The sequence below is a fragment of the Rhincodon typus genome, chromosome 11, assembly GCF_021869965.1.
Source record: "Rhincodon typus isolate 14 chromosome 11, sRhiTyp1.1, whole genome shotgun sequence".
NCBI lineage: Eukaryota > Metazoa > Chordata > Chondrichthyes > Orectolobiformes > Rhincodontidae > Rhincodon > Rhincodon typus.
In genome coordinates this window covers 27,202,581-27,214,337 of record NC_063342.1, presented here as the reverse complement: position 1 = coordinate 27,214,337, position 11,757 = coordinate 27,202,581, and the positions used below count along the sequence as shown (strand labels likewise).

The window sequence follows — 11,757 nt, the reverse complement described above, 5'->3', positions numbered from 1 at the left end:
CCTCCCACCTATCCCCTCCTCCCACCTCAAGCCCCACCCACATCTCCTACCTACTAACCTCATCCCGCCCCCTTGACCTGTCCGTCCTCCCTGGACTGACCTATCTCCTCCCTAACTCCCCACCTACACTCACCTTTACTGGCTCCATCCCCGCCTCTTTGACCTGTCTGTCTCCTCTCCACCTATCTTCTCCTCTATCCATCTTCTATCTGCCTCCCCCTCTCTCCCTATTTATTTCAGAACCCCCTTCCCCTCCCCCATTTCTGAAGAAGGGTCTAGGCCCAAAACGTCAGCCTTCCTACTTCTCTGATGCTGCTTGGCCTGCTGTGTTCATCCAGCTCTACACCTTGTTAACTCAGATTCTCCAGCATCTGCAGTTCCTACTATCTCTGAAACCATTTTAACCCCACTGCGAAGCCTCTTCTAAGGATGCCTACCCTGAAGAAATTACCCTCTTTCCTCCGGAAAAACCTCAGTGGATAGCATTTCTGAAGAAGGGTCTAGGCCCGAAACGTCAGCGTTCTCTGATGCTGCTTGGCCTGCTGTGTTCATCCAGCTCTACACCTTGTTATCTGCAGTTCTGATTATCATGCAAAAAATGATACAGAGTTACTGAAGAGGATGCAGAGATGATTTATAAGAATGATATCAGAAATGCATAACAATGTATCATCAGGGTCTGTTTTCTTGAAAAAAGGTTGACAAGTGAACAATGGAGGTCTTTAAAATCATAAGAAGAATTTGATGAAGTGGATAGAGAGAGAATGTCTTCTCTTGTGTGGAAGTGTGTAACTAGAGGTGACTAACAGGCAGCCCAGGGTGATGGAGGGGCTGTGGTACAAATCCTGATACAGCGCGACTTACCTGGTTGCTGCTGAGTGCTTGTGAGGAGAGGGATGGAGGCTGGAGCAATGTAGGACAATTGTTGGACTTGGGTCTGGTGCCACAAGTTGAGCTGCTGTTATCAGAATGTAATTTAAAACCTTTTCACTATGTTGCAACTACCTCTGTAAGTAATGCTTATGCTTTCCTTTAATCCTCTTTGTGTAAGAACATTATATTTTTTACTCTAAGATTTGTACCTAAGATAGTGCCATTAAAAAGGCAGCAATTGTGAAATCTTTTCACTGTACTCCTATACCTCTGTATTGTAGTACAAGTGACAATAAAGGATATTCTAAAAAGTGATAGTCACCCAGCAATCTAATTTGGTAAAGAAATTTCTTCTGAATTCTCAAAAAGTTGGGAACTCAATACCCCAGGGAATGGCTGAAGCAAAGAGAATGGATGCATTTAAGGGGAAGGGGGAAGAAAACAGCGTAAGAAGGGTGTAGATGAATAGGTGAGGAATCATGGAGGAGAATCAAATCCAGACAAGAATTGGTTGAGCTGAATGGCTTGTTTTTATGCTTATATATCATACGTAATCCCCATCTACTGCTTTTTCACCCTCAAGTGGGATACCAGAACTGGACATGATACTTCATATGAGATCAAAGCAACGTTTTAAAAAGGTTGCTTGGCATCTGTTTATAAAGCCCAGTCTGACTGATTTTTCAACTTACCCTGCCATCTTCAATGATTTGTGTACATTATTTGAGTTTGCTTTGCTCCTGCACCTCCTTTGGAATTGTATCTTCCAAAAGTCAATATAGATCAATAAAAACAATGGTCCTAATACTCTGAGGAACCTCTCTAGAAAAATTCCTCTGGTCTGAAAAACGACTGCTCATCGTGACTCTGTTTCTTGTCACTTAAATCAAATTCTTATTATGCCACTACTGGATTTAATTTTGCTGCGCATACTTGTTATGTGACACTTTATCAAATCCTTTAAGAAATTCACCAACATCATTGCATTGTCTTAATTAACCTTTGTTACCTCGTCAAAAAAAAACTCAGTCAACTTGGTTAAATTTTCACTTTAAATCTATTCTGGCTTTCCTTAACTAATCCATTTATCTAAATAACCTGTCGCTTGGAGATGGCTGATAAGCTTTGAGGAATCAGGTGGCGAGTCATTCACTGCAGAACTCCCAGTCTCTGATTTGCAGCATGCTTATGTAGCTTGTCCAATTATGCTTCTCATCATTAGTGACCCCAAAATGTTGGTGTAGCACTTGATATTCAACAGCATTTCAATTACTAAAGGTGATTTTTAAGAGTTTCTTGGAGATAATTATTGATGATAACTACTGTCACTTTAATGACCGAAAGCTAGATAAATGTGATTTTCAGTTGGATTTGCTTTGTTCTGCTTTTTGTACATAGGATATACCTGGTTTCTGCATTGTCAGATAGATACCAAGCTGTAACTGTAACGGGGACAGTTTGATTGGGGATATAGCTGGTTCTGGAACACAGGTCTTCTGCACTGCAGCCAGGATATTATCATAGCCAAAGTCTTTGCTGTATTCATTGTACTGTGGTGTTTTTATATTAGAAGGAGTGAATCAAATTGTCAAAGGACTAGAATCTAACATGTAGGAAATTCAGGAGGAGACCGATAGGTCATTCATTTGGCACTACTACCTGAAGATGGTTAGAAATGGTTAGAAATGCTTAGCTCTGCAGTGATATACTGGGCTCATTGAAGATGAGGATGGTTGTAGAGCATTCTCCTTGGATCATTTGTCCACCACCATTCAAGACTGAACATGGCACTGTAGTGATTAGATCTAGTCAGTCTGGTCGTGTTGTGGAATCCCTTCCCAAATCTATAGCATTACTGTTCAACATTTAGACAATCCTGTGCTGTACCTTCAGCAGATTAGAATCTCCATTGAGGTACATCTTGTGCTGCTCCTGGCATACTTTTCTGCACTCAGTGAGCTTGGGGATCAGCCTCAGTTCAATGAGAGCATGACGTATATATTGAGTCATGAGGTTACAGATTATGGCAAAATACAACTCAGATGCTGATCATCGTATGCCACACGGAAGTCCAGTTGTGAGATGCTACCTATTCTTAATATCTTGTACAAATTAGGAGCAGAAGTAGACCATTTGGCCTTCAGGTATGGTCACCATTCAGAGAGATCTGGTTAACCTGTTTGAGTTTCAAATTCCACAATCCCACCTACCCTCAATAACCTTCTGATTTTCCAACCTAACATATGCAAATAATGGATCTAACACTTGCAAAAGGGAGAAGTAGCTTTGGCTTTCATTGAGGCAGCCAGCACCAGTGTTGTTTGTACCTGCAAAATCCAATGCTAAATTGCATGAAATTAAGGCAAGTACTTAGTGTAAACAGCACTTTCTCTGGTATCATAATCTCCCACCTCATTCCCTACTCCAGACCCCAGAACCCAATGATCACCATACCCAGCCCACAATGCTCCTTCGGTCACAGGCCAAAGTCCAGCACTTCTTCATTTAAACTCCTCTTAAAGAGGTAGTAGATATGGTTTTTAAAATATTAAGGAGTTGAGGGCTAAAAGAAGGTAGCATGATAGCAGATTTGAGAACTAGGACAGATCTTTTTATGATCTTAGAGAAGGGTGGGCAGGTTTGAGGGGATAAATGTCAGTAAATCAAATCAAATGTTGTACTCTTGCTCCTATTTCTTACATTAAGACCTTATCTAATCATTTAGCTGAAAATGGGCACAGGAGTCAATGCAAGCCTCTCCTGCAGAACTATGTGATGGAGGTGCAAGACCCACATTATCAAGCCCTTGGACTTTCAAATTTGGATGCGAGTTAGAATTCTGTGGGCTCAATATCCAGAAATGAATGCTACTGAATTTTTGGCCAAGAGCGTTATAGTTCTGTTTGTAGGTTCAGGTTGAAAATGGTACTGCAAATTATTCCAAACCCAGTTGCAAGTCAGTGCAGAAAAATATAATTTATATAAGTTGTCAGTTTATTTTGGTTGATACTTATGAAGTTAATCCCTAGGCTAGAAGTGTCTGGAAAATGTCATCTCGAGGAAGATTAACAGCACATAAATGCAAAGTCTTTGTTAGAATAGAAAATCCTTATTATACACATCTAAATTTGTAATGTCAGATACAACTTGCTGTAACTGTAATTTGGAATCCATAACAATCAATCATTGAGCATTCTTGGGCTTGGTACAAGACAAATAGAACATTGATATAATGGCAATTCAGAATAATATTTTCTAGATCTCAGACTATCCTGGTAAATGTCTTATGAATGATGAACGACATACAGCCACCTCAAACCTGGCTAACTGTTCCCGAACGGCAATATAGAGGAGAAATGCATCAGGAATACGGGGTGCTTGGTGTGAGTTTAAGTGTCTTCCTTTTGTGATTTCAATGGTCAGTGTTATGTGAATGATAGAGGAAACCCATCTGTATTAGAAAACAAGAATGGGCAAATTGAAACATGGGCCAAGTAGCTGGATGCCATATGCAAGCTACTAACCATGGCAATTCAATTCCTCCTGCTGATAATTTCATCAAAAGTACATGGAAACAAAATCTGGCACAATTATTCTGTTTCCATTAAACTTATTGGCAGGTTCACCTTGATTGCAGTTGGGTTGGGGAAATTGAATTAATCAGTTCAGGAATTATCCTAGTTCCATCAGCCATCTGAGTGGATTAACCTAATGAAAGTTTGGGAGGTATTGTATAGGCCCTTGGCAGTAAGCACCATAAGTTTAAGGAAAGTATCTCTCCCCATGAAAAATCCAGGAATGAATAATAAACTCAATGTTTAACAAGTAAATGCGTTGCTTTGTGATTTGCCAGCAATTATCTTGTAAAGTGTGCAATACAGGTTGCAGTAATTTTCATGCAATTCACGTCTTCGACTAACATATGTACTGTACAAAATGGAACATGCAATTCACTGAAGGAAAAATAACCTGCAATTGAGTATCAGAGTATAGAAACTCTTAAGACAATTTAGCATTGTTACTAAACCAGATACTATTCTTTATTGTTTAAAAATATAGGTATTTTCTACAACATAGGAGATTTATCTGGGCATGGGGAGGATCACTGTCAATTTGTGGACTCATTCCTGGATGGTAGAACAGGGGAACATCTCCTTCCTGAACAATTGCCAATCAGACAAGGTGAACTGAATTCAATAATTGTAATTGCCTGATTATGATCCGTTAGCCCAGATTGCGCAATGTTTTAGTACGTGATTACATAGCGGAGATGAAAGCATTGCACTTATCTAGGAAAGTTATCGTACAAATTGAAATTAGTGGTTCACACTCCCTTAAAGATTGTTTTGCTGTGTTGCCACAGTTTCTGCTTCAAACTACAATCTTGAATTCAAACCAATGGTCACGTTCCTCAGTAGAGACAAATGCTACCAGTTAATTGTACTCTGTGTAAAAGTTCTAGAGTTTGTTATCTGAGGAATGCACAAGTCTCAGCCCTGTTTTGAGTAATATTCACAGGAAGGAATTGTAATGTTTGACCTGGCTCAGTTTTTGATCGTTTACAAGCAGAATCCTTTCATAGCCAAAGTTTTGAAAACATCAGATTACTGTAATTTTCTTTCCTTCACAACTTTACTCTCTTTCATTATTCCCTTTGTTCAATCTATTAAAGTTGCTTACAGGACATCTGGAATTTAGTTATCTGATGTATGGTTCAAAACCTGGAAACTAACAAGCCAGTTATACCAGAAAAAAAATGTTTCTAGTCCTGCAGAGACCTTTAGTACAACATAGACTAAAGGAAAAGTCTAGACTGCAACAATTGCATTTCATGTTTATCTTTACTGTGGTTTTAAGATGTTGGGCAGCCAAATACTCCTTGGCATTTGCACTGAAGACATCCCGTGGGTAACGCAATAGGGAGAGAAGTCCAATTTAACATTTCGTTGAAAAAGTGATGTTTCTAAATGTTCTCCATCGTGTCGGTTGAAGGGGAAACCGTGTACATTCAAAGTGCATGTATTACATTAAAACTATTGATAAAGAACAGGCTGCATAGATCCCAAGTTAGCCAGAATTGAGAAAATCATAACATTTAATACCATCAGTAACATGTTACTTTAAGTAAGACTGTTTTCTTGTAACTTGTAGGTTTTTACCGAAGTGTTCGCCAGGAGCCGGTTATGTTTGGTACAATAGGTGGACGAACACACATCAATTACGTCCATTGGTACGAGTGCGGTATAGCCATTCCTGGGCAATGGTGAATCTAACAACTGCCTTATGAAAAATCAAAGGAACTGAATCATTTTATATTCCACCAATATTGTTCCTTATATTCAGTGTAAGATTTAAATAGACCATGTAGTGTACAGGATGTTTTTTCTTTACTTTAAAGAAGCCATAAAGAAGTCTTTATGTAATGTGGTACAGGGTGAATTGTACCCATTCCAAGGCACATAATTGTAATTATTTACACAACCTAAAAAGCTTTAGAACAATGTGATCACCAAACTGGGCAGTAAAAAATAACATTAATAGAGTATTTCTAGCAATTTTCTGACCAACTTGCACTTATTTAAAACAATGTCAGATGACAAAAATAAGTGTTCCTTTCAGAAGATGCACTAGTGACCATTTAAAAATTTATGTAAACATCTAAATATATAAAGATAAGTTAGTGCTCACTACTCAAGCGTGGTGTAAATAAATGGTAGTACTGCCTAGTTTGTAACCATTAACAAGTCTGTCTTTGGTTTAAAAAGTCCTATAAAATGTGTTTTATTTATCAAAACATACATCCAAATTTTTTTTTTTAAAACACAGGTTTTGATATTGGGAAGCTGGCTCCCTATGCCCTCAGTTCTGAATATAATAGTTTAAATGTTATTTATCAGGAATGTATTTAAAAACACAGAACATAAATTGTAACTTCTATTCACAAAGTATAGAAGGGTTTTTTTTTTTTATTTAGATTTGCTGAACAATGAGCTTCAGCAACAGAATGGAGCAATTTCTCTTGCTGGGTATCCTTAAGCAGCCTGTAATATTACAAACTGTACCCAAAATGAAATTGTGTAGTGCAACTACGTATATGCCTTGTTTTTGTCCAAAAAAGTGTACTGAAGGTATCTGTGGACAAAAAAACTCTTGATTCTGTTTGTTAAGTTGATCATACATTACTTTATTCAGTACTGAACTAAGCTAAATATTTACAGCCAAGATATTGTAACATTCAAAATGTTTAAAATGTCAACTTTTTTGGTTAGTGCATGTAAATATCCATGTGATGGTGAGCATACAAGACTATACGTCCACAAATACCCCTACAAATAACTGCATCTATATTATATTCAACAAACAAACATCCATACACACCCACTTAAGGATGCTTGCATTTATTGCTGTTACAATTTTTTCAGTATTTGATGTTCTTTTGCCTTTCATCTTACCACAAATGGATCGTATAAGTAATTCTAACATGCGCAATTTCCCCAAAATGGCATTGCTATTGTAAATATAGTTCTAGATACATGGCTACAATTAATATTTTTAGATGGTTAATAGTATTATTAGAGCAGATTTTGGTAAATTTCGCAATGCTCACTTATCTGCACGTGCTCATATAGACAGTACCAAATATCTGTGCATGTCCAGATAGGTCACTAATTTCTAAACACCTAATTGGATGCAGTAATTCACCAGTGTCAGAACAAGCACAAAATTGTATCTACCACCTGTCTGTACACCTGATTTCAAATGCTCAGTCATCAGTATTCTGCATGCTTCCTTATGTTACCTACATCCATGCACATAACAAGGTTTATATCTAATACCACATCTAGCAAGTAACTAAACACAATAGAAATGACAGACTACACCAATGCTCACATGCCCCCACAGAAAAGCAAAGCTAACATACATCTGCTCACAATGTATTGAGTCAAATGAGCACCTCCCTGTGGCAGTACAGTGTTTGCCAAACACTGGCCACATTAGAGAAACTAGACTATCCAAACAAATTTATGCACAAACGCTCATTTTATTCAGGTCCATACAGAAATCTCATCACAGCAACTGAGCAAGCAATCATTCATGGACATGCTCAACTAGCAAGTTGCAACGTCCTCAGCTGAGATCTCTAGCACCATTCTTAGGCAGTTAGCAACTCTCTGCTCACAATGTGGAGATGTTGAAAACACCCATACTGAAATATGCAACCAAACCTTCAGCCACACAAAAAGTTCAAATGCTCACAGACATTTAGCTTTGTTGGTGTAGCAAAATATATTCAGTACTTGTGGAGGTTGTTGCCTAATATTCTTACCACAAATGGATATTATAGAATAGTAATGCATACTAATATATACTTTTTCTCCCTTGTGACATTGCTAGTAACATGAGTTTAGTTCTGAAAGATGGCTGCAGTTAGTATTTAGATTGTCAGCAGCTTTACTTGAGCAGAGTTTTTGAGAAATTTTGCAAGGCTGCCCATAGCGGTCATTTATGCTGTCATACTCGAGAATAAAGACATAAGTAAATAAAGTTTAATGCCAACCTTTATTACCAGTTTGTTGTGTCACCAGTGCAATCTTAATGTAAATTATTAGCAACAAATCAGAAGACACTTTTTAACAATTATAAACATATTCTCTTTCTATATTGTCGGCCCCGAGTTTCAAAATTCTCTCCCTTTATTAAAAAAGTCTTCACCCGCAGCACCATCCAGATCTAGGACGAGAATAACAGATCCATGAGAACTTCACCTCTCCAAGTTCCTCTCCATGTCACTCACCATTCTGACTTAGAATGAACACACAGAACAGTGCAGCACAGGAGCAAGCCTTTCAGCCTACCATGTCTGTGCTGATCATAAGGCCATTCTAAACTAACCCTAAATCATCTGCCTGTTATATTCCTCTATTCAGGTTCACGTGTCTGTCAAAATGTTGCTATCATACCTGCTTCTGCCACCTGCCCTGGAAGCACATTCCAGGCACCTGCCACTCTCTGCGTAAAATTAAACTTGCCTTACATATCTCCTTTAAATCTTTCCCACTCACTTTAAACCTATGCTTCTTAATTTTATATACTTCTACCACGTTGCCCCCTCAAGTCTCTGATGCCGACTGAAAACAATCCAATTTTGTCCGATCTCTCCTTATAACTACTACATTCCAATCCAGGCAACATCCTGGTAAACCTCTTTTAAAGTGTCTCCAAAGCCTCCACATCCTTCCTATACTGTGGCAACCAGACAAGCACACTATACTCCAAATATGGCCTTACGGAAGTTTTGTAAAGCTGCAACATGACTTGCCATCATTTACAGTCAATGTCCAGACTGAAGAAGGCAAGCATGCTGTACACAGATAACACCATGTGGAGCTGGAGGAACACAGCAGGCCAGACAGCATCAGAGGAGCAGGAAAGCTGACGTTTCGGGCCCCGACCCAAACCAAGACGTCAGCTTTCCAGCTCCTCTGATGATGTCTGGCCTGCTGTGTTCCTCCAGCTCCACACCGTGTTATCTCTGACTCCAGCATCAGCACTTCTTACTATCTCTAAGTATACTGTACACCTTCTCCACTGTGTTGCTTCTTTCAGTGAGCAATGGACTTCCACTGCAAGATCTTTCTGTACATCAATACTCCTAAGGGTCCTGCTATTTACGTATACTTTCCTCCTGCATTGGACCTCCCAAAATACATCACCTCTCACTGGTCTGGATTAATCTTCACGCCATTTCTTTGTCCAACTTTCTAAATAATCTATATCCTTTGACAACATTCCTCACTATCCACAACTCCACCAATTTGTGTTATCTGCAAACTTCCTAATCATACCAGGGACATTGTAATTTATACAAATGATTTGGATGAAAAACAGAGATCCTTGTAGAATACCACTGGTCACAAACCTCCAATCAGAAACACACCCCTCCAGCACCTCTGTTTTCTATGATCTTCTTTAATAATTTCCCTAAGTTTTCCTGGTGTCTTTCTTAAATAAAGGAACAACACTGGTTATTCTCCAGTCTTTTGGGACCTCACCTGTGGCTCAAAAAGGATACAAAGATGTCTGCAAGGCTCTAGCAATCTCCTCTCTTGCCTCCCTCAGCATCCTGATAGGATTCAATCAGAGCCAGGGCTCTATAAACAATGTTCTTCAAGATATCATCATCACCATCACCACCACCACCACCACTTCAACATCAACATACTCCTCCCTAATCCCGTCATCATCCATGTCTTTCTCTTTGGTGAATATCAATATGAAGTACTCATTAAAAAGGACCTTACCCACTTCCTCTGGCTCCATGCACAAATTCCTACATTAACCTCGTTTGAATTTGCCTTTTCCCTCGCTGTACTCTTGCTTATAATATACGTACAAAACACCCTAGGATTCTCCTTAATCCTGTTTGCCAATGACATTTCATGGTCCTTTTAGCCCTCCCAATTCCTTTAAGTTCTTTCCTGCTTCCCTTATATTCCTCAAGGGCCTTATCTGATTTCAGTTTCCTAAACCTTACATATGCTTCCTTTTACTTTTTGACTAACCTTTCAATATGTCTCATCATTCGAGGTTCCTTAATCTTGCTATCCTTATCTTTCATCCTTACAGGAACATGCTGATCCTGAAGTCTGATCAACTGGCCTTTAAAAGACTCCCATACGTCAGATGTAGATTTACCCTCAAACAGCTGCCCTAATTTATCTTCTACAATTCCTGCCTTATACTGTTGTAACTAGCCCACCCCCCCAATACCCCACTCAATTTAACACTTTCACTTGAGGACCAGTCTTATCCTTATCCATATCCATAACTATTTAAAAACTGCAGAATTATGATCACTGTTCCTAAAGTGCTCCCCCAGCGAAGCTTCAAATCACCTGGCCAGGCTCGTTCTCAAATACAAGATCTAGTATAAACCCTTCCCTAGTTGGACTATCTCCATGTTGTTTCAAGAAATCATCCTGCTTGCATCTAGCATATTCTTTCCCATCCAAGGCCCTCGAAATAAGGGAGTCCCAGTCAATGTTGGGGAAGTTAAAAGCATCCCACTATAACTCTGTTGTTTTTACATCTTTCCAGGATCTACTTACAGGTCCGTTCTTCTATCTCCTCCTGGCTATTGGGAGGTCGCGAATATAACCCAGGCCCAGCCAATAAAGCCCACATACTCAATTTAAAAAAAATTAATCAAGTCTTCAGTCACTTGACCTAATGTGACTCAGCATCAAACTGTATTTAATCACACTTTCTACTGAAATGCTTTAAGACGTTTCACTATATTCATTACTCTACAAAAAAAATCCCCAGCGTATATCAATATGCAAATAACAACACTTGCTGGCGAATCTCCTAGCCTTTGTTCATGGTAAGTTAAGGGCCTTTTTCTTATTTGTGCACATTGGCATTTGTTGCCTCTCCTCTTTTTCATCTTACGTCTCATAGCATTGCCTAATTTACCTCTTCCATTTTCAACTGCCCTATTACTTGACATACCTATTACTGTTAGCAATATTCGTTTTTGGTGAATTCCTTCTAAGTCCTGTTTCTGTCACATGGTCAACATGACCCAATGGTAAATCATATTGAAGTTGTGGAAAAAATGAATCTCTTTACAAGCAAAAGGTAATTCATGTTTTTGACATTTCACTTTCTTACTGTAAGAGACAACATTTTAATTTTTTTTGGAACTATAAACTGAAATGGAGGTTAGACTGCTGTAATTGGAATACCATGAAATTTATTTACAATTTGACAAACAAGTGGTCCATGTTGTTGAGCTGTGCCATATGTTGCTTTTTGGAAATAGAGGGGGAAGTATCAAGATTGGTCAACAGCAAGAATCTTTTGAGTGACGGATGCTTTGCC

General features: G+C 38.8%; 1 protein-coding gene across 1 annotated transcript in view; it reads left to right on the top strand.

Moving 5' to 3' along the window:
• LOC109911646 (target of Nesh-SH3) overlaps positions 1-8,436 on the top strand; it is a 286,431-nt gene extending 277,995 nt beyond the window's left edge. The window contains exons 51-52 of the mRNA XM_048603066.1: positions 4,933-5,055; positions 6,025-8,436. Coding sequence (XP_048459023.1) covers positions 4,933-5,055; positions 6,025-6,140 — 239 coding nt within the window. The 3' untranslated portion in view covers positions 6,141-8,436. The remainder of the gene's footprint in view (positions 1-4,932; positions 5,056-6,024) is intronic.
• The last annotated feature ends 3,321 nt before the right edge of the window (positions 8,437-11,757 follow it).